Source organism: Athene cunicularia (assembly GCF_003259725.1).
Source record: "Athene cunicularia isolate RWA chromosome 9 unlocalized genomic scaffold, athCun1 chr9_part2, whole genome shotgun sequence".
NCBI lineage: Eukaryota > Metazoa > Chordata > Aves > Strigiformes > Strigidae > Athene > Athene cunicularia.
Genome location: NW_020799111.1, coordinates 2,270,287 through 2,293,303, shown reverse-complemented (window position 1 = coordinate 2,293,303; position 23,017 = coordinate 2,270,287). Strand labels below are relative to the sequence as shown.

Sequence of the window (23,017 nt, the reverse complement as noted above, 5' to 3'; positions counted from 1 at the left end):
ATTTATTTCTGTTTGTCACAAGGTTTGTTCAGCCTTTTGGTGCTGCAATTCTCTGGTGAAGGGCTTCTCTGCATTCCCTCTCGACACCGGGCACACCCAGAGGGCTGTGTCTGTTCAAGCTGCTCTCGCTCCCACAGCTGGTGTTTCCGTGAACAAGGAGCAGGAAATCCCAGAGGAAGGTTACGCTGACATAGTTGTGCTTCCAGCCCTGCCTTCTCTAGGCCCCAGAGAGCCAGCTCCATAGCTTCTGGAACATTTCACATCCAGATCTGTGGGGAGGGTATTTCTTTGCAACCACTTTGAAGACCCTGAAAGGTTAGTCTGTCTCTTGTCAAAAAATCTAACGTGGGTTTTTTTCCCCCGTAGTGAAGTCTTCAGTTTTTAGGTATTTATTTTCTTAGCAGGCCTTGAATTAGGAATAGATTCATACTGAGAAATGCCACTGAGCATCTGGAGTGCATTTCATAGTACTGATTCTGCTCAGCTGAAACAAAGACTGTCAGTTTGAATTTTGCAGTGTTGTTGAGATTTGTATGTGAAACGACAGGCCAAAAGACAGTGTTTTCTCCATCCCTGCTTTGCATGCGTGACTTCTGTAGCAATTGCTTTGAAATTGGGGGAGGTGGAGAGATGCCACAAGCCAGCACTGAACCGTTACTGAATCTGGTGATAGCATTTATTTAAATGGAGCCTTGCTGTGATGAAGCCTTGAGACATTCTGCCCCAGTGAAGGGGAATAGCCAGAGAAGGGGAAAGTGACTTTTTTCCTCTGTTTTTGTTACCAAAAGATTGTGCTTTCCATGTTATCCCCTAACCTTTGCTGTCTTCCCAAGGGTCATTTTCTGAGTCTAAACTGATCATCTTTCCTATTTTCCTTACCTTACACCATAAATGAGTGTTAAAAGAAATGAAAGCTTGTGTTTGTGGTGGGTTTTTTTAATCTAATTTAAAACTTGCAGTGCATTTTTGTGTTGTGGTGTTTCAAATTAACTGAGGCATGTTAGGTGAAAGCACCATAGCTGGGCTGCTGCCTAAATGCGTTAAGTGAAGTACTCCTGGTATCTTAGTCACTGATCTCCAAAACTAATTTGCCTTGTTTCAGTGAGCTAGTTTGTGTTTTCCATTTATTCTGCCAGCATCCATACTCATACTAGAGACCGGGGAGAGGAACACAGTCTTGGCTCTTGGGCCATTAGCTCTGCAGAAAGTGCCACGACCCCCTAAGCTGACATACTGTGGTTATTCCGTGTTTGAGAATGTGCCTAAGTTCTAAGGGCACTGTTGTTAGAGCTGTCCAGATGGCAAATATGTTTTATTCAGGAGTTTAATCCTGTCAAGTCACACCAGGATGGACAATGAATGGAATCCATAGTTAATCCAGTTTGTCAGGCCCTACCTTTGAGCTCTGTTCTGCAGCCTGCTGCCAGTGTCCCTCTTTGCAAGGCAGCCTTCCATCCAACCTGGAGCTTCTTGACCGACTTCCACCTGTGAGGTGTTGGCACTGTAGTCTGTCACTTAACTGAGATGTTAAACATCCCTCAGCAGCATGTCTGTGTGCTTACAACCGGGTAAGAATGAAGGCTTAGACATTTTTTTTTCCCAATACTCATTTTAGAGATAGACAAATGTTACATGACCTCTGTCAGCCAGTAGACAGAGCCAGTTTTGCTAGTTTCAGTCACCATCAGTTATTAGCCTGACTCGTGCAATATCAGAATTTTCCAAGGACTTTATAACTTTGAAAATATCTGGGTGTGATTTCCCTACCCCGCCTCCCCCCAATAACACCAAACAGACAATTAGCATTTTATACAGTTACAGGATCGTGCATTCTTCTCCGTAGAGAATATTCCCACATATGCATTAACTGAGAAAATACCCAGTCCTTTAGCTTTGGAGTTGGCTTTGGTGGTAGATTCCTTAACTTCTTCAACAGTGTGTAGGAAATCCATGTGAGGAAGGAACTAGAGACACTTTCTGTCATTGGCTTCTCATCAGCAGAACATCTCTGTATTAAGATTTCTTGTAATGTATTGGAGACAAAAGTGATTTAGTAAGAAGAAAACTTGATGCAGGAGTCTTAACTAGCAGGTGGAGGAGGATGGGCACCAAAGCTAAAACTGAATATAAAATACAACTTTAAAGAGACTAATTTCAAAACCATAATTATCCCTTAGCAGCTTTTAAACCAAAGTTGATTGTTTTCTTGGACTTTTCATTTTAGTGGGAGTCTAATTTGGTGGGGGGTGTGGGTGTGTGAGAAAATCAGACTGACTTTTAGCTATTTCCCCTGGCTTTCAGATATAGCAATCTGTAACCTGGCAGAAGTTTCATTTTCCTGTCTACAATCTTGCACGCTAGGACCTGTGCGAGGCTAACATGAAGCAGAGACAGCTGATTTTCAAACTGCCTAAAGCCAAGACCAGTGAGACAGGCTGCCCTGTGCCTCGAGGGTCACCTGGGGAAGTGGTGTGTCCTGGTTAAGAGAAAAGATGGCAAAATTTCACTGGACAGTCTTTGCTTTGCTTTACATCTCAATTTCAAAGAAACTATTCCTACGGTCTGATGAAAATTTCCTCCCTTTTAATAAAACATTTCATATCTAGGAGGATCTGTAGAACAGACTCATTTTAATACAGTGACAGATGCTGGGCTGTGGCAACCTGTTGATATTCCCACTACCTGCATCAGTCCCTGTTGCCAGGAGTTATGTGTAGTTTAGCATGGAGCTTGACAGCCACATATCTGTTCTCCAAGGAACCAGCACAGCTCGTTACATACGTCTTCATTGTGAAATTGCAAGCTTTCAGTCTGCCTTTGCAGATCTGCTTTGGAGCACCGGCAGGAAGGAAAGTGTGTGACTCTCCACCTCCTAGGAGAGGCTACTCTTCCAGACGTGATGCTGGCCGGAGAGCCGTGCACTGCCCTGCCAGCAGCCTCTGCCTGTGGTGCTGTGCTCGCTGCTGCTGCTGCAGGGGCTATTGCTGCTCCCCTCTGCGGTTCATACTCATCCCAAGATGAGAAATTACTTGAAAGGGTTAAGAAGGGTGCAGATGACTCCTTCTGATGTTTCTCTGAAGGAGGGGAGCAAAATAAATAGAGGCTGAAGTTTTGGTTCAGTCTGTAGTCCCCTGATGGGAGGGTATGAGAGGGAATGATGGTGTTTGCTGTAGCTGAGGGTGTCACTGGTTGTTCGGGGGAGTTGGCTTTCAGAAATGCAGGTGGCAGATGAACATCTGTCTCTTGTAAATCCCTTAAGTGGAAAGCTGCAGTTTCTATGTTACTTCTCCCTCCTCCTTCCTTTCACCCTCATGTTGCACAATTAAACAGTACGTTTTGTTGGTTTATATGTGAATTGAGCATAGACAAGCTTGGGCAGCTGCAGCTGAGCTCCCAGGACCGGAGTTGTTCTTAAGCACATTATAAACTTCCCTCTTTAATAGCAGTAGCATATTGCTGCAGTGGCGTCAGGAGCTACGAAGGGGAGGGATAGCAGAGGCATCTGCTTGGGTTTTCTGTAAGGTTTGGGGTCACATTATAAGTAAGCCTCTAGCAGCATGGGTCACTAATCCTTCTTAAACCAAGTAGGACTTCTTCCTTCTTCTACATGTCTTTGCCTTCCCTTTAACTTCCCTTTCTCTCCCCAAATTCCTGCCACTGAGAGAACACTTTCACCTCTTCAGTCTTCTGGGTCTGTCTCTTGTGGAATGCTGTTGAACAGCCTCTTAGCTCATGTTTAGAAAATGAATGATTCTCCTTCATGCATGACACTTCTGTCCTTTGGGGTTCAGGCACTGACCTGAGATCAGCCTGAGCACAGGCCTGTTGTGCGTTGTCTTTACGTGACGTTTAATCCATGTGCCTCCATGCTTCCCTCGGAGCCTGCTACATTATAAATAAACATCTCATCTGCAGGGCCACAGTGTCCAGTGAGGATATGTGGTTTTGTGCTTATCTAATTAATCCTGAACAGCATTATTACTCCTTCAGCTGAAGGCATTAGCAGAAGTTCAAGGCAATATTCCAGCAGTGCCTGGTGTAAGCACAAGCTGCGAAACAGAGCAGCTAGGAGAGGGGGAATGGAGGCATGCCATTGTGTTTCTAGATATTTAATACAGACAGTTCTTCCTCTTCTCTCCTCAGTCACTGCAGTATCTGATGTTGCAGCAGCAATGAGTCTGTTAGAGCACAAATAAGCCTGTCCTCTCCCTTGCCTTGAGCGAGAGGTTTGCTCCTTAAGTTCAGCTAAGTTCAACTGGAAATAAGAGACATCTGCCTTTCCCATTCTGCTTCTGAAGAGATCAGAGGACAGAGCTGTAGTGCAGACGTGTGGCAGATTGCTTCTGCTGTAGCAGTGCTGAGGGAAGGCTGCTCTTCCATGGGCTTTGGTGAGTCAGTGCTTCTGTTTGCTTGCAGCCAGCAGGTGCAGGTTTGCCCACAGCTGCCAGCCCGGCGGTGCCGCCTGCTGCTGCCCAAAGGCAGGAGCAGGCAGGGCCTGGCCTGCCACCAGCAAGTCCGCTCCTGGGCATGCCTGCTGAGGGAAGGGGTGAAACGCTGGGGAGGCTGGTCTTGAGGAAACACATTCTGCTGCTGTCGCGCAGCTCCAGTGGCTCTGGGATTTCCTCTGAGCAAACGTTTGCCCACTTGCCACGTAGCGAGACTCGGTTTCCACCTCTGCAGTGATCGGCTGGTCTGCATCTGTCGCGTAGCAGCGGTGCATTACTCCGCAGCAGCTCTGCAGAGGTCTGCAGTGGCACGCTCTTCTTCTGTGAGGGATGTCCTGAGGTTTTTCTTTAGTTCATTAACAATTTTGTAATGTTAATGTCATTCTAGTGACTTTGGGTCAGAGCAGCTGCCTGCCTTGCTCTCTTTCTGGTTGATTGTTCGAGGTTCCTGGGAGTACCATGAAAACAGCAGGTCCTTATCCTGCGGAAGAGAAGTAGATTTACTTAGTTTTACATTAATTGGCTCAACTCTCATTAAAAAACTGAATTTGGGTACCTTTTTAATGCTAGTTGGGCCATGGTGAAGTAAGTGTCCGAGTGCAGGGGAGGAATGGCAGAAGGTGGACTTGGTGTCCATCGCCTGTGGATTTGACTCTGTAAGTGAGAGAGGTGGGTTTGCCTTTGTTCCTGGGAATCCCAAGCCTTTATTCCTAGGAATGGCTGCAAAGTCTTGTGGCTTTTGGGGTTTTTTGCATTTTTGGATTTTTTTTAATTTTTTTTTTTTTTAATTGGTTGGAAACAGAAGTGCTGAGGTACTAACAGTCTGACTCCTGTTCTTACCTCTGCCATCAGAGTGGTTCCCAAAGAATGTTTATTAATATGGTGATAGGTGCTTTATATGTATAAAAAAATAGATATAAAGCTTTCCCCAGGACATCTGGCTGCATCTGCCCTGTGTGATGGAGCAGTCCCCTGGGGAACGTGGGGCTCGGATGCTCTAATTGATGTAGCAGTATCTTTTGTTGGAAGTGTGGCTCTGAGAGGCAGCACTTGCATCTCTTGGCACGACTGTTCACAGTGCCTCTGCTTACAACTGCTGTGTATGATCTGCTTTGCTTAGGCACTAGCTGATGATGGATTTTGTAGCTGTTAAATTAAAGATAATTGCAGGCTTAGGAGGACTGTGTGGTGACTACCAGAGGGGGGTGGAATATGTGCAAGCAAAATGTGCAACGGAGATTAGCATTATAGTGGTGAGATCTATGAGAACTGTAAACCAAAAAGGAATCTTTCTTCTCCTTGCTGGCCCAGCTCTCAAGGGGATAAATTGAGTCTCTTGGGTTCTGTGTCTAGTCTGAGGCATTTCTGAAGGGCCGTAAGGACTTGGCTGGAAATGCCTTAGAGGTGCCAAACTGCTCCGTACTAATGCTGACAGCAATGAGCTGGCTGCCCTGCAGTGGCACTGGAGGCAGAGGCTGTGTTGTGGGTGAGCGAGTGGGCCGAGTGGATTCCACTAGTGCCTGAGTGCTGATGCTGGACTCTGGGAGCCCCCCTGCAGCTCTTGAATGAAAACATGCCTTTAGTGACACGGTTAAAAAAAGGAAAAGGCCTGACAGCAGTTGTTTCCATGACAACAGAAAGAATTGCCTGCAATATTTCAGCTCATCAGCCTGGAGAACAGTCTGATTGATAGTTACATATGGGTGGTAGAGAGATAGCAGAAGAGGGGAGGCCAATTACATTGCATTTTCCTTGTCCTTGAATGCCTGTGGCCACAGCAACTGTGGAGGGCAGTTTTTCCTTGCTTTTTTTTTTTTTTTATTCCCCCGAGAGTGATCTGCTGTCCCTTGGAAGTGCCTGTACAACCTGCCAGCTGTGGATACGTGACTCATAGGCTCTCTGGTTCAAAGCCTATGTTGTGAGTGCAGGGAATATGGATATTTGTCTCCTTGATTGGTGATTACCAAATAGTTATTTACCATATAAAGAATATCTTGGAGGTTTGAGCACATGCTTCCAGCATAAGCAATCTGTACTCAGGACATTCCGCTCTCCTTGGATGAACGTCTCAAAGGCAAGATGCATGTGGCTTCAGGAGAGTAACAAAACGATTCAGGCTTCAGGAAACCTGTGGTGGGTTCAGTGCATGTTCCTCCAGAGCACGTTCCTGGGCTCGCCAGCTCTGAGCCATCTCTGGGACATTCACGTGATGAAGGGGTGGGTGGCCAGGCTGTGCCCTGGCTGCGCTTTGCTCACAGCGGAGTTGGGAGGGGAGCCTGTGCTGGAGGAGCTGCCAGAAGAGAGCGACAGGTAAAGGTGCTGTGGGAGAGCGTGAGAAGACAAACCCAAGGGTCTGGGTAAAGCGTTCCCAGATTGAGAGTTTTGCTGGGGGACAGGATGGCTCTCGGGTGGAGCAGAAGGCCCTGCCAGTGCAGGGTGGTGGGCTGCTGCTGGGGGGGGTGTTTTGTCACCTGGGGAAGCCAAAGCTGGTGCTATTGCTCTACATGGTGGTGTACCCATCTCACCACAGTGTCTGTGCTCTGGATTTTTTCCGAGTCACTTTCAAGGCAGCTCACTTCAGTTGATTTTCATTGCCCAGTTGCCAGCAGGGTTTCCCTTTTCCCTTAGGTAGTGATTAAAAATTGAATCAAAGACTAAGATAATGTGATCTCTGGCAAAATGTTCCTTCTGCCCCCAGACCTTACCCCTTGCAGACCGCAGCTCATTATCCACTTTGGGCAGGGCTGCTCAGAAGGAACCTTGTCCAAGGGGCCTTTAGCTCTGCCCGGGACATGGGCGCTTCCCTGGGGCCATGAGACAGAGCTGCAGTGCAGACTGCAGCCCCTCGGCAGCAGCAGCCACAGGCTGTACCTGAAACCTGGATGGCAGCATACCCCAGGCTTAGGATAACTGCAAGGTTAGGATAATTATTGGAGTGTGCTTTCAAGGGTGTTTGCTGAGTTTTGCTGGCTCTTGTGAAGAGGTGGTGGTGAGCTCTTCCAGAGAAGCTTGGGAGCCTGTCTCTGTAGCATGTGTTTATTTCCCCAAGTAGTTCTGGGTGTCATCTTCACAGAGCGTTTGAATGTGCTCCTCAAACACACCGTGAAGCACAAGAAGTACAGAGCAAGCTGGGTGTTGCACTGCAGCCCCACAGAACACCTGCCCTGGGCGCAGGGCCTCGCTGCTGGTCAGAGCCTCTAATCGTGGAGAGGAGCATGCTCGTGCCTGACCGGGACTGCTCCCGACGCCTGGTGACCCCGACAGGCTCTAGAGGAACAGGGAAGGCCCCTCTGCCTTCGTGGGGCCAGAAGTAGAGTCTTAATTCTGGTTGATCGCACTCTTTGAAGGCAGTACTACTAGTTCTTCATCTTGGGCTTGATCCATCGCCCAAGAGAGTTTAAAGTAAATGCAGCTTCAGTCAGTACCCACTGGTAGGGTTAATAGCCCTTGGGAAATATATTTTGGGGAAAATATTTGAGAATGAACATTGAACGTTCCTTTAAAAATAGATCCCTGGAGACAACAGATGCCAGATTGCTGCTCATGAGGGAGGCTGTTCTCCCTGGCTCCTGTTGTAGTTTCTTGATGATGCTTTTGCTTTGGAATATGAGCAGAAACATTCAAAATAGAAACATTGTGATGTGATAAAATGGAACAAACCTACAAGACTCCGTGATGCTCTGTCATCTCTCCCTGGGATATGTAAATGATGCCTTTTAAAGCAGTTTGAGTATGTGTGCAGCCCTCCTTGCATTATGCTCCTGTTGCAGGCTGTGGTCCCTCTATTTGCTACTCTGTTTGTCTTTGCCTGCAACTCTGTAACTGCCCCGTTGCTGCTTGGGGAACCCTTGTACCCAACTGATGGTACCCCCAAACGCTGACACGCACAGTCTGTGCTGGATCACAGCCTGCTGCAGCCAGAGCTGCATCGGGACCCGGCAGGGAGGCTGAGCGGGCTGGGGGACGCTGTCGGGAGATGACGAGAAAGGACTGGGGGGAGCTGCTGCTGCCTGGGGAGAAGCCCAGGAGAGGCTGCTCCTCCACAGAGACCCATTTACTTGTCTTCCCAGCAGGCTGTGGGGGAGTTCTCCCATCCCTTTTGTCTCTTTTTTTGCCTCTCCTTTTTCTTTTCTTTTTCATCTTCCCCCAGAGGTAACTTAGTATTCTTAGTCTGTCTGCCATCAGCTGCAGACCCCAACGTTAAGTTATTGTGGATGTAAGGGTATCTCTGTCCTTTGTGCAACAACAGGATTTATTTTTTTTTTCCCAAAAACTAAGGTGCACACAGTGGCTTCAAGCCAGAGGAAAGACAGTTAAAAAAGCACCTGAACAGGCTGCGGACCAGGTGCTCCAGCCAGCAGCTCCAAGGACAGGGGCATGGATGGATTTTGGTGTATATGAACTTGACATCTTGTTCTGTGTTGTTTCTGTAACCTTCTCACTCTCTTTATCAGACAAGTTCAGAGTCTCTGTTGGATCCTCAGCAAATCCAAGCTTTTGACCAACTCTGCCGACTCAACCGAGGAACCTCCAGAGTACGTACCATCTGTTTTCTTTTCGGTTTTAAACTGGTGAAGGGTGTTTTGCATGTTGTCACGCCAGATATTAGCACTGGCAGCGTGGGCTTTGGCTTTTCCCTTGGGTTTTGTTTAGTGCTGGCAATTGACTGTGCGTGGAGCTGGCTGTTTCACATCACGAGGCAGCCACGCTGCCTCTGACAGAGCTGGGGAATTCGCTGGCAGTGAAACCATGGAAATGCCTCTGGCTTTGGGGCTGGGCCTGAAAAGTGTCCACGCTGTGAGGTGTCTTGGGTTCTTTTTAGATTTGCAAATAACCTCCCTTACAAACACTGTGCGACTCCCACAGTTGCACAGGAGGCTCCCTCCTCCTGCCCCCTGTGTTGTCCCAAGGAGAGCACAGCTCTCAAAGTCCCTTGCATTTTCCTTGTGCCTTCTGCCTGCTTTGGCTGCAGTTGTTGGCACTTCCAGCTCTTTCTGGCATTGTTTTACAATTATGTAACTTTAAAATAACCTGGAAGGGTGTTTAGTTCAGACTGTTGTCCTGCACTGAGGCCTATAGGGTCACTACATACCATAAATACCGTTTTCATTGCACGTGTTAAAGTTGTTCTAATTGCTGCAGGAAAAAGATGAGCCCCTCCATGAGCACTTTGCCTTGCTGCACCTTGCACTGTTGCTTTTAGGCAGCCTGCCCACTGCCAGACAGCAATCTGACTGGGTTTTGTCTCACAGCTGGCTCTGCTGACAGAACTGTCTCGCGGCCACGGCGGTGAAAAGCATGGGCTGCTCAGCGTTTCCCACGGTGACCCAGCCACCAGCAGCGTCTTCCAGAATGAGAACTTCCAGCTCCACCTGGCCCCCCCTCCGCTGGCTGAAGACTAGCTTGCTCTCCTACCTTCAGCCCTGGCAAGTTGGTTGCAGGTTGTGGTGGCGGGAGCCTTTCCACCACAGCGCTGGGCTCTGCCGCCTTCCCCAGAGCCCGCTGTGCTGAGCTGGGGGTTTGCAGCACTGGGTCATCTCCCGGCTCTGCTGCTGCTTCTCACTAAACCGAGGCAGTGGTGAGGCAGCTGGGCTGGAAGTGTGAACTCTGGGGGCAAACCCAAGTGTGCCGAAGCACCGCGCAGCGCTGGCTGCCTGTGCTTCACCCGGAGGCAAAGCCTTTGCCAGAGCACCGAGTCAGGTCCACTCCCCCGGAGGGGCACAGCCTGTCCTGTGCCCAGAGCTTGTGTTTCACCGTGCTGTAGTGTTCTGGTGGATGGGTGCCATACCTGAGTTCTAGCTGTAATAAAAGCAGCTGTTTTGCCAAGGCCTGGCCTCCTGAATCATGGCAGCAGCTGTGGGGGCTGAGGGCACAAAACAGGCAAACCTGGAAAAGGCTGAAGAATGCAAAAACCAATACATGTGTGAGCAAACTAAGCTGCCCACAGTGTGTTCTTACAAACTTCCATTAAAAAAGCCCTTGGTTGAACTTAGCTGTGTGAGCTGTGCATGTGGGCAGTAGGTAAGGGGGCTGCTGGGTGTGCAGTGCTGCTGCCTACTGTTTTCTTAGGACGATTGCCACTGACGTCTGGCAGAGAAAATGCATCTTGTCACTGCAGGTGAAGCACAAGCCTGCCCCCTGCCTTGTACCTATGTTGGGGGGCTTGGGGGGGGGTTGGGGTGTAAAAAGGTGCTGCAGGCTCTCGGGGGCTGCAGAGGGGGAGGACTGGTGTGATGGGTGCTGATGGTCAGAGGATTGTCAGTACTAAGCTCAACCCACTGGTCTGCAGTACCCAACTGGGCACCCTCCCGCTGCAGCCTAAGCCTGGTGGTGCTTCTGTCCTGTCACCTCTGGCTTGTGAAACACACTCCAGAACCCGCCCTAACAGCGTGTTACTGATCACGGATCATTATCTTGCCTCTCCCCCGTGTTTTGTCACTAGCTCCTGGGTGTTTTGGGGTACCACACCCTGAGGGGCGCAGCCTCTCCCAGCAGAACAGCCCGGGTGGGTGTTGCTTGTTGCACGGAGCTGGGGGCTGGGCCGCGCAGAGCCCCTCGGCCTGCATGCAGGGCCTGCCCCGGTGCTCACGCTCTCCCCACCAGCACTAAGAACCTAACAGTGGTGCCCCAGACTGCAGTTTCCAGCCTGCAGACACCTGTGAACCTAGTCAGAGGTAACTCAGGGGGCTACAGCCAGCTGAATTCTGCCAGGCCTCAGCCTGGGCCTGCAGCTCTTCTCCTCGCTGACCTCCCCTCACTGGGGGCAGCTCTTACAGGTGAAGTGGTGGAGTCCCCATCCCTGGAGGGGTTGGAGACTCGGGCTGACCCAGCGCTGAGGGATCTGGTGGAGTTGGGAACGGTCAGGGTGAGGGTCATGGTTGGACTGGATCATTTTCAAGGTCTTTTCCAACCTTGATGGTTTGGTGCCCAAAACTGGGCCTGTGAGGTGCCCAAACCCCAGCAGGGCTGGGCCTGGTGCCATCTATCTCATCCCATTTCTCTGCCTAGCACAGGGTGCATTGCAGGTGCTGCCCTCTGAAGCAGTAAGTGACCCTTCCTTTGCTGGACATACCAGAATGTTTCACTCTAATACGGAAAAACAGAGTTAGGACAAGCAGAATGTGAGTTGTTCAGTATTTTATTGAAGAGGAAATATACACGCCTCTCCCTGGCAGAGTGGAGTAAGGAGCCCAGGGCATGTCTCTTGCAGCACGTCTACACCAGCGTTTGTGCAAAGAAAAGAAACCACGTTTCTGAACTGGGGTGCATGATGGAGCACAGTGAGAAACCTGTCCCTGTGCTGGCTGCTGAAACGCTGTCCAGAACTAGCCCTGCCCCACACCTGGTGGCTCCACTGACCTTTTGCAGGTACGACAAAAAGAAGAGGCAGCTTATTGTGCTTAAGACATCTGAACAAATCCTGGGTAGGAGACACTCACAGCTTGTGAATATTGCTAATTACTTACAGTTAAGAAAGAATGTATCCTGACAACAGTGATACGAACCTGCAAGACCACGGGATCTTACCGCAAGTCTTGGTCATAAACACCCAACCAGCCGACGTCCACTGTGCTCCCAGCTGGTGCCCCCTCGAAGCGGGAGGTGGCGGCTCCTGTTTGCTCGCAAATAAGGTGAGCTCATGCTAAATCAGAGGGTCCCCAGGACCTTTGCTGTGCTTGGTGCCCGCAGCGAGAGCTGGCGAAGAGCAGCACCCTGTCCTCGGGTCCTGGGAAGGGTGCCTCTGCCAGCCTGTCCCTCCTCCCGGCAGGGAGAATCCACCCCTGGGGAGAGAGCTGGGGCAGGGCAGGCACAGGAGGGAGCTTTGTCAGCTCTCCACTCAGAGTACAATTGAAAGATTAAATATGAATAAATGCTGTAGGTTTATACATAATGCTTCCTTCTACCTATGGAATGTGTCTGAATGGTCAAAGGACACTAAAATGTTGTTAGAAACCTTCAGTTAACGAACACAGGCAACCCCACCCTTAAAAAATAAATAAATCCTATTTAGTTTACTACAGCCTCTGATTAAATGCCCTCAGAAAAAACAGAGTATTTTCAGGTGCCTGTTCATGCAATGGCCCAAGTTCCTCATTTAACAAGCATTGCACTTTTTTTATGTAAGTCATCAAAACTATAAAACCTATCATTTTTGTCTGAAAGTGTTAGTCTAAAAAGTACAGTATTATTTTATAACCATTTATGGTAAACTCCTAGCACACGCGCATGTGCACATACACACACTGTTGCCTAAACATTTTCTAAAGATACTGATTACAAAGTGTATAAAATTAGTAATACATTGTCAGGATACAGTGAGAGAGATGAGTCATCCTATAACATGGACTATAATCTAGTATCAATCACTAAACTGTACACATTTATACAGCCTTATATTCACCAATGACTTCTGAAACGTAAACAGCAAATACACAAAGAAATTCAGTAATGCTGTTGAAAACACAGTTATTACTGACTCCAACTGATTCAAGCTGACTGAAATCTGAGAACGACGTTTTGTTTTGTCAAGCAGGGCTGAAACCAAACTGCCAGCGAGACAGCTCACCCTTACCAGCTATTTGAGGAAGCCCCTGTTCAGAATCCACTCTTGAACTGGGTGCAAAGGAGCCAAAGCTTCCTCTCTCTGCTCAAATGACCTTAGCCTGTATGTAGCAAGCCTGTGGACCGCCTCCCACGGGCACCTCCACGCTGTCCCCAAGCTCTGCTGACACAGTGGTGTGGCTGATAAACTTTTCTTAAAATTTGTTATTCTTCAGGCAGATGCAGGCCCTGAGGCCATTTGGTCCTGAGTGCACGTGTCTGGCACCAAACAGCACAGGAGGAAGCAGCAGGCAAAGCTGAGGGCGGATGTTGAGTGTTTGGAGGTAGTCACTTCCTTTGCCTGTCATTTTATACCCCGGTCTAGCATGGTATTGGTTAGACGGCCGCGCTTCATCTCTGCCTGCTCCCCCCTCCTGCTGAGTTGTAAAAGCCAGATCCCCTTCCCGAGATTCATGTAGAGAAAAGGACCAGCTGATCCCCTTCTGGAGCAAGAGTTGCCTTCTCAGGAGCTTTCAGAGCCTGACCTAACTCAGCAGATGCTCAGTGCATAGCCTGGAGAAAAGTTGGAGGCACTTTGTGCGTTCTCTAGCCTGCCGTACCAACCCACTGGAAGAGTGGTGCTGACATCCTTCGCGAAGGGTCGCACCAGCACTAGAGAAAAGGATGGACAATGCGCAAGGACAGACAGAGACAGAAAGAGCCTCTTGTCGCCACACATCGTGTAGCTGTTTGAGAAAGAATAAGGGCAACTTGGTTTTGCTGCTCACAGGCGTGCCGCACCAGCTCACCCTCTGTGCTTTGGAGGCCCACGGCAAACATCCTGACAGATGGAAACATCTCGAGTGGCCCATCTGTGCATGAGAAGTAGCATATGATGTAACGCGGACCAAGAAAAGGGCCTATTTCGGCTATAAAAGTCTTCGGACTTATCACTACCTTATGTGCAGACGTGGGGGATTTGATCAGGCTGAGAACACATTAAAATTGCTCAGGCTGCTGCTAGTTCACCAGTATGTGAGTCCTGTGACTGCACTCCCATGAGGAATCTAAAATATCAAGTGCACCGGAAAAAAGGGATTGTCAGAAAAAACAGAAAATATAAATACTACAAAAGCAACATTACTGAGTGGGAACTGGACTGATCTGATAGCAACTTGTCGGATCACACGGTGGTTTCTATAGTCTCAATCACTTCCATTTCGCACTGCGAGGGTGATAAGAGCGGGCATTCATCTGGCTCCCAGCTGCTATCCGGGCTGTAATCCTCTTCCGAACTCAGCTCAGCCACCCCCTCCGTGTCCTCATCGCATGACTCCATGTAGTGAACCCCCACCGCATTGATCCCGGAGTCCTCGGAGCTGGAAGGGGACGAGCAGTGATCTGGTTTTGGTGTATTGCTCTCTTTTGTGATTAAGGCATTGCGAACAGGGACTTCCTCGGGCTTTATCTTGTGGGGCAGGGGGGGAGGCTGCCTCTGCACGTAGCACATCTTCCCGTTGATGCATTTCACACGGTAATTGTCAATGAAGAGGTCTGCGATTGTGCAGAACTGCGGGGAGTCGGGGGGCAGAGGGGGCTGGAAGACAGGAGCGAACTTCAAAAAGTGTTCGGTGAGCGAAACAGAGATCTGGATGGTGTTTGTAGACTCCCGAGGGCGAACGGGGATTTCGGTGCTGGGAAGCTGCTCTACCGGTGTCATGGGCTGATAGACATATTTACCTGTGGGGAAAACAGACAAGCAGCGTTTAAAGATTGTTATCTTTAAATTAGAAACAAACTGATGACATGATGCTGCCTTTAAGTCTTTAAATTAGATCTTTAAATTAGAAACAAACTGATGACATGATGCTGCCCCTTGGCTGTTAACAACAACCAACGGTTCCCTGCAGTCAGCAGCCGCTCCGTTTTCAGTGGTCTCAAGGTGTTTAGTCCTCTCCTGGTACTGATTTTCTGATGCTTAACACTCGGTAAGCACACCCTTCCTTACCCTGGTGCTGCTCCTCTCCCTGCCCCTGCTTCGAAGACACCTGTAGGACATCACTAACTCCAGAAAATTAACTCCAGGAGCACAACTCCATAGCTAAGAAGTGGGACAGACAGCAAGTCTGCCTGCACCCCCTGCTACGGGAAAGAAAACTGAAACAATGCTCAGAGACTTTTTTTTTTTTTTTTCACTGAACACAGAGCAGTTCTAGCTTACACCTTTGCTACAATCATCTAAATTTTATACTATAATTATTATTATTATTATCATTCCACATGACAGTGAGTCTCACTGTGTGCATTTCCATGTTCTTTTTATCTGGGGACTAAATCGTGTTTTTCTGTATTATAAACCAGAGGTTCATACATGACTGCAATTATAATTTTAAGGCAGAAAATAAAGGAATTCCCAAGCCATGGAAATGCTTTTGGCATCTTGATTATCTGGTTAAGTAGTAAGAAAATAGGCTTATGTTGGTTATATAGAGCTGAACCAAGTGTGAACTGAAAATCTTTACTGGAAGAAACAAATGGAAGAGCAGAAAATCAGTACTTTGTTAGGAAAAACTGAGAAACCTGAGGCTACGCCTAAGACTGTAAAATGCTGCATTTTATTTGCATGAAGCCTCTGAAAGATTCATGTCTCCCCAGGGGCTCATACGCTCTGAAAGCATGAATTTCCAGAAGACTTGCAAGCAGTGGGGCTCTCAGAAGAGTTTCGATGCACGAGTTGCAAATATTGCTTTGCAAGGGCAGGAAAAAAGTATCAAAGCACTGAAGGACTTTTGATGCTGGAAGCTCTCAAGGTGAGGAGCAGAAAGCCACCACACTCTCCGTGCATTAATGAATCCAGCTGTGCTGTGGCGAGATCTGCCACACGTGCTTGTGTTTGCATCTCTGGGAGAGATGCAGCCCTGCTCCCCCCAGCTCCCCATTCCTTTGGGAAATCAGAGCAGCGATTGCGTTTCTGCTCAGGAAGGCTGAGCGTGACCCGGGACAGCAGCAGAAGGGCTTGCCTCTCCCCCAGGAAGGGCTCTCTCCTCCCTCCATGCCTCTCCGCAGTAAAAAAATCCCATCCTCAGCCTGGGAATCCTTCCCAGGCATGGGAAGAGCTCTGACAGTCGGTGCCCCTGCCACCCGCTGAAAGCTGGTGATGGGACCGGCTGCGAGAGCAGGCTCCGGGGCGTTGGGCGGCTCTGGCTGCCCCGGGGCCGCGGCCCACGCGTGGGCTCCTGCGCCACACCGGGGGAAACCTCGGGCGCTGGGAAAGCTCCTCCCACCCCTCCGGCACGGGTGGTGTCGGAAGGGAAACGGCTCCCGTGAAAGTCGGCTGCGCTCCCCCGCGGGGACTTCAGACCCCCATCGCCGAAGGACGGGGAGAACAGAGCAGCGGCCGCGAGAGCGCGGAGCCGAGAGCAGAGCCCTGCGGAGCGCTGGGGCGTGGGAGACACCGCGGGGCCAGCGACGGCGGCTAGCGGGCCCGGAGGAACCGGCACAGGCACGCTGAAGAGAGAAGCCCACCCCTGTTGTGCCTTGGCAGAGAACAGCCAACCCTGCCAGACTGAGAGCCCCGAGACGGCGGCAGTGGGTGGCAGGGGAAAAGAACATTTTGTGAATAGACCAGCTCCCCTCATCAAGCACTCTTTTTTTCTCTCTCTACAATATGTGGAATTATAATTGTTAAGCAACAGAGCTGCTGGAAAAGCTCAGTGAAAATAAAACAAGCTTTTCCCTCTCCTGTTTGATTACGGCTGGATGGCAGAAAATGCAAATCCTCTCCACTTGCCATCTTTTTAACATACCATGGTCTGGTTTCTAAACTTGCTGTCACTCGGAGGAATTAAGTGCAAGCATCAAACAACTGAACCCTTCAGCCATGAGCAGAGCAGAGCTCTTACTCCTCCAGCGCCCTTTAGAGCAGCAGCACAGACACTTTTGTTCTGGCAGTCACCGAGGGATGGGGTCTCTCGGGCATCTGTCAAACGTTGGTGACACCGCCTCTGTGGGAACCCTCCGGGGCAGGTGGGCAGGCCTCCCCCCACAACCACTGCGAGAGCAGCAGCCCATGGCTTCCTGCATCCACCACGCTCCAGAAACCTTTCAAATTAGTGAACATTAAGCATGCTGCTGTCTTCCAAAGCGCCACAGATAACTGATTAGCCTGCTACTGGCGGGAACTGATCAAATTCAGCTCATGCAAACTGAAATGCAGCCTTACCCCTGCCTGAAACCACAACCCAGTAGTTCTTCGTATACTTGGAGTGCTTCTGTGTGGGCTCCCATTCCAGTCCACTGACAACCAGTGATAAAAAACATACTAGTGAAAAAAAATTTATCAACTCAATTTTGTGCCACCTCTATTTGAAGTGTCCAAGGAAGGCCCTGGTGAAGATCTGAACAGGATCAAGAAAAACAATAGGTACCTGCACAACAGGACTATTTCTCCACTCAAAATAGCCACTGCATGCTGGCAGAAGGCTGGGGGAGGTTGGGAGACAAAAGCAAGGGATTTAAACCAAGGTAGCTTACAGCACAGACACTGAATGATGAACCTTTGATGCATCGATAGTCTGACTTCCTCCCCCCCTTCAAAAAGTTGGGAGGAGATGAGGTGTTGCCCAGGAGCTCAGCTGGCTGTTTTACCGTTGTGGCAGCATGTGGTAATTCTCTGCGTGTTTCAAAACTGCCCTGCTGGCACAAATTTCAGGGTAGAAGAAAACTGCAGCTATTCTGTTAACAGAGGATTTCAGATCCCCCTTTGTGTGACCTTACAGTGGCTGAAACTGTTTCCTCATGTGCCAAGGACAAGCTCTGCCAGGGTAAAGCAGGGAACACCCAACAGAAAAAAGAATTTTCCACATGAACCGACTTCTACATTTCTTTAGAATTCTGGTACAAGTTTGATAAGTTTCAGCTACTTTTAGGGCCAAGTTTGTTTATTTTAGACAGATTAAACTTCTGTTTTAAGCATGATCAGGTCCCCCTTTAGGAGGTGCTGGTGCTCACAGCTGGGACTGTCAGACTGGATCACCAACAAAGCTGTGGTTACAGTCTCAGTTATGACTCCTTACCCTACATAATGCACATAAATGCATCAGCCGGGATGCATTCTATGAAAAATAAATTATAAAATAAAATAAATTTAAAATATGACTTCCCCCTGCCTCTTCAGCTTGCAGGACTGGCAGGGATGACTTTTTCACAGAAAATTATCCCAGAAGCACAAGTCCCCAGGCTCTCTTAAAATACTTCTTGGTCTGATCAAACTCCCATTGAAATAAACAGCAATATTTTTGCTGACTTTAAACAGTTGGCAAAAGTCTATGATAAAACAGTATTTTGAGCACCTATTCTGATACATTCCTTTTAATACATTAGCATGTAATTTATTGCCTATTTATTCCAACTGAGCCAGTTGAACTCTGCTGATGAATGCTTCTGTACATTACAGTGTTTCACACAAATACAGATGCCAGACTAGACACTGCATCACGAGTTGTTTCCAGGGTCACTTGCCACCGCTGCCTACACAGAAGACGGTAATTTGGTGAAGGAAAAAATACCGCACGTGCTGAACCCATGTCCAAAAAAATCAAACTCCAAATTCCGTGAAAAGCAATTTGCTGCATTTGCAGAAGTTTGGGAAGCTCCCGAGCACTGTAATAGCTGCTATGGAGAAGCATCACAGTTCTGGCTCTGCAGTTCCACCACTGTGGCAAAAGGGCTCAGGGGAAAGAAGAGCCTGTTCCTCTCCTGGGTGTTTAATAGGAAATGTGTGAAACTAAGAAGTTATTTTCATGGTAAGTCTCAATTATCCATGAAGGCCATATGCTATCAAATGATATGATGAAATGCAAGACAATGGGAGGCTGCAAAAGTAGGCACATAGGCTACGCTTAACTAGTTGTCACAGCTGAAAGCCTGCGCCAGTATCGACTCCTCCTGCTGCGACGTGTTGGCAAAGTGTTATCCTCCAGAAACACTGCGCCTCTTTGATCCCAGTCACATAGCGACAGCAATTTGTGCACAGCGAAGGACTGTTTTTCCATTTCTCCATTACTCAACCAACCCTTGTGAAAACCTAAAAACCAAATTCTCCAGAGAATTAGCACGCCCTAAAGCTGATACTCAACTACAAAACAACTACTCCAAACGTGTCCAAGGAGGTAAGTACTGGGCAGTGCTCATCCCCTGCTTCTCTGCTCACAGAAATATCATTTTTACTGCCAGATCTGTTGGATGCTGTTTACCAAAGCCTTGGCTCCATGCAACCAGTGACACCTGCCCCCAGGTTAAGGCAGAATCCAGCAGAGCAGTGGGCTCTGTCATGACCTGCACATCTTAAGCAAACTCATGCAACTTGGAAAATTTTTTTATCCCCCAAAGCAGACACATACTTCCATATTTTGTATATATAGACATCTATATCTTTCTATCTGTGAAGTTTGTTTGTTGCATTGATTACCATAACTATGTGACTGACTGATTGGAAGCTGTATTATAGTGTTTCCTGCTTACAAAAAAGCAAATACAAGCTTTTAGAAGCAAGCCATGAGGTCATTTCTTTCTGATTTTTTGCTAATTGAGCAGTAGGCATGCATCCTCACTGAACAGATACAGCAGCAATTTCCGTGGCTAATATAAAGTAACTTAACCATGAAATAAGCAGAGACGCTGCTTAAACATTTTATTCTTCACTTCCCTTTGTCCCAGCATTCTAGTTTAAAAAAAAAAAAAAAAAAAAAAATTAAATTCATCTTTCAGCAGTGAGGTTTCTCATAACATTCTTAAGTTTTACCCTTCTCAAAACACTACCTTGAAGGATTTCTTCTTCCAATAAATAACAACACGAATTGCAGTTGCACTTCAGAAAATGGTAAGACATAGCCGTGGAACTTGAGTTGTGGATCTTGCAAGTCTAAGTCAACGATACACACTGTGTATTTGTTTTCACGCACAGCATTTAGACGTCTTTCAACTGAAACATAAAAGCTTTTTTCAGATTTATTCTTCCCCCTGCAGCTGCCTGGACACCCTCCAAATCTGCCAGCTCATCTACTCCCCCGAAATCAGCAAGGTTAACAAAGACCTGCTAACCCTACGCAATTTAACATAACCTGGCTCAGTTTAACTAGTACAGCTCAGGAACTGCTCCCACAGACCAGAGCTGGCTGAGCTTGTGATGAAAGCCCCTAGCCAGGGTGGGCTGGAGCAGAATCTGCTCTGACCTCGCCACGAGTTTTCAGTGCCTTCAGCTGGGGTGTGCACTTCAGAGAGGCTGAAGCAGTGACCTCAACCACGGGGCAGAGCACCTGGGCTGACTTCAGGCAGCTGCTTGCTCACACCGAATAAGGGTGTGTAAAGGGCATCTGCAGTCAGTTCCTATGGTTTAGCAGCAGAGAGCTACTCATTAAAGGTTAGTGACTTGTTTCTCCTTGAACTTGCACCTTTGTAACAGCACCAGCAACCTCCTGTTGCAAAGTCAGCTGGGATTCTCACTCCAGCCATGCAAGGTTCTCCTACTGCCACGCAGAGAATCATCTCAGTTGGAAAAGACATTGAAGCTCCTCCAGTCCAACCATGACCCTCACCCTGACCGTTCCCAACTCCACCAGATCCCTCAGCGCTGGGTCAGCCCGACTCTCCAACCCCTCCAGGGAGGGGACTCCCCCCCTGCCCTGGGCAGCCCCTTCCAACAGCCAACAGCCCCTTCTGCAAAGAAATACTGCCTCAGAGCCAGCCTGACCCTGCCCTGGCACAGCTTGAGGCCATTCCCTCTTGTCCTATCACTTGTTCTTTGGTTAAAGAGGCTCATCCCCAGCTCTCTGCACTCTCTTTTCAGGTAGCTGTAGAGGGCCATGAGGTCTCCCCTCAGCCTCCTCTTCTCCAGACTAAACCTCCCCAGTTCCCTCAGCCGTTCCTCGTACGACATGTAATAAGACATAAGACACAACGCTGCCAAATCAGCTTACAGGGGAGTGAAATCAGTCCCACTGTGAAGAACATTTAAAAAAAATTCTAATTAAATACCACACAGCTCTGAAGGAGTGAAGGCAGAGAAAGTATTCACATAATGCATGTATAACAGACGACACATATTAGCTTGGAGGGATTCTGCATTATTCCGAGGAGAGTTCACTGCATGGCTGCTCTTCCACATCTTTCTGCGTGGGGAAACCTTGGAGATCAGCTTCATAAGCACCGGCTTTCTTCACAGCAAAAAGATGGAGAACTACCAAGTGCTCTTCCAGTGGGACTTGTTTCATATCTCATCAGTGTGGCAGGAGAGACAAGTCTGTCTCTTCAGGAAGAGCTGAGTGGATGCATACCCCTCTGACGTCTAAATGAAGTTGTCTCGCAGGTGATGACAGCTACAAGCTGGAGTAGTGTGTTGCTGCCTGGATTGGCACAGTAGCCCAAGGACAATGTATAAACTGTCAAACACCCAGCTGGTTTTCCAAGATCCCCGGTGGGTGGCCCAGGTGGCAGACAGCCCTGCCACAACAGACTGGCCCGTGGCTGGCCCCAGCCCCTACAGGGAGAGGAGCCGGGTATCGCTTCACCACTGACAAAGCAGAAAGTTGGGGCAGACGGAGGGTTTCCCTCTTTCATAGACTCAAGCTCCCTGCCCACAACGTGGAGAGCTATACTGAAGGGCACTCAGCATCCTAAGTCTGCTTGAGGTACCCACCACAGCTTTTTTTTTTTTTTTTTTCCAGGAGCATTCAGCACAGTCAAAGGGTCACCTGAAAGCATGATACTGGTCTGAGCACCTACACAGGCGCTGCCTTCCAGCCCCACAGGCTGCAACAGCACAGAAAGCAACTGCTTCTGGCCGCCTTCTTTCTCTCTCCAGTTATATGAACAGTTTGGGACAACAAACCTTTGCAAACAAAGACTGGCATAACCATAAATATTCACCGACGACTAGAATAGCTTCAAATTACACTTTGCTTAGAGCACAGTAATAGCTTTTGCAGAGGGCCGAGAACAAATGGAAGGAGAAAACCGGAGCACATTTGCAGATGGCACATGTGAAAAAAACATTGCTAACCCAGATTCCATTTCTTTGTATCATATGAAATAGCCATCACGTCCTACCTAGCAAAACACCATGGGCTGTGTCAGGAATGTGAGACATAGAATAAGCCACCACAAGGAAAGGAAAATATTTCAGGACACTGAGACACAGTCGGATTTATAGTTAATGCTCAAGTAGAGTTGAATGGTGACATTGGTGGTGGCTATAATGAAACATAACTAAAATGCTTGTCGATATTGAAGGAGCCTCATAGATAAAAGATATGCAACACCTTAATGCAAATGCTACTTTCACCCCGTGCTTCTTCCAAACAACTCTGAAAAAGCATCAGGTTTGTTCAAACAAATTTCTAGTGCTGGGAATGCAAACAGAGCATACAGCACTTTTCCAGTACTTCTGGCATAGCTAGAAGGTGCAGTAAGGGATTGCAAAAGAGACCCCAAGGACACCTGCCAACTCCAAGAAGGACCATCAGTTACCCCAACAGCACCAGAAAATAAAAAGAAGTCATACAACAGGGCCTTAACAGTCTGGAAATACAGCAGGAAAGATGAGCGGGCTGTGACAAATCAGGAGGGTACCATTACAAACAGCACCTTCTCACACAAGCACCTACATCAGAGCACTGACAAATCCACCCTGCTCCCGACCTCATCCAAGCACAGAACAGAACCAGTTTCTACAGTTTCTCCCCCAGCAGCGATTTTGTCCAGTTGTCAGTTCTCTTCTCACGTGAAGGAGAGGTGTTCCCCCTCCTTGCTGTACAGGGAGACAGCTGTGACAGCCCTTGACTTCATAAGCTTTTCACAGAAAACTAAGAAAAGGGCAGGGGGTAAAAGTAAGAAAGTTTTTCTTACATTTGTATTTTAATGACCTTTTGTCTTGATTTGTTTTAAATACAAAAAGGATCGTGATGGTACATGCTGTCAGCTATCTAAGCCTTTCCGGGTTTTCTGTGCACATCCCCGTAAGAGCAGGTAACTCC

The 23,017-nt window shown here is 48.3% G+C and overlaps 2 protein-coding genes across 4 annotated transcripts in view; one reads left to right on the top strand and one right to left on the bottom strand.

Annotated features, from left to right (window-relative positions):
* Positions 1 to 10,731, top strand: part of VPS8 (VPS8, CORVET complex subunit) — an 86,800-nt gene extending 76,069 nt beyond the window's left edge. For 2 of the 3 annotated variants that reach the window (XM_026855425.1, XM_026855424.1), the window contains 2 exons: positions 8,900 to 8,980; positions 9,698 to 10,730. In XM_026855425.1, the coding sequence (XP_026711226.1) occupies positions 8,900 to 8,980; positions 9,698 to 9,847 (231 nt within the window). In that variant the 3' untranslated portion in view covers positions 9,848 to 10,730. Of the gene's footprint in view, positions 1 to 8,899; positions 8,981 to 9,697 lie in introns of all 3 variants that reach the window. The other variant, XM_026855426.1, reaches the window with a different exon arrangement.
* An 838-nt stretch (positions 10,732 to 11,569) lies between these two features.
* Positions 11,570 to 15,045, bottom strand: C9H3orf70 (chromosome 9 C3orf70 homolog). The gene is made up of 3 exons (XM_026855389.1): positions 14,995 to 15,045; positions 14,860 to 14,943; positions 11,570 to 14,802 (listed from the first exon to the last, which is right to left on the bottom strand). Exons 1-3 carry the CDS (start codon positions 15,043 to 15,045, stop codon positions 14,170 to 14,172), a joined length of 768 nt encoding a protein of 255 aa, XP_026711190.1. The 3' UTR covers positions 11,570 to 14,169.
* Positions 15,046 to 23,017: the final 7,972 nt, after the last annotated feature.

What these genes read in the sequence shown, in the direction of transcription:
- C9H3orf70 (XM_026855389.1), bottom strand. Translation starts at nt 15,045, where the DNA reads ATGTCCTACAGGTGTCTTCGAAGCAGGGGCAGGGAGAGGAGCAGCACC. An exon ending in GGGAGAGGAGCAGCACCAGG is followed by an intron (nt 14,944 to 14,994) that starts GTAAGGAAGGGT and finishes AATCAGTACCAG; the next exon opens with GAGAGGACTAAACACCTTGA. An exon ending in TTGTTGTTAACAGCCAAGGG is followed by an intron (nt 14,803 to 14,859) that starts GCAGCATCATGT and finishes AAAGACTTAAAG; the next exon opens with GCAGCATCATGTCATCAGTT.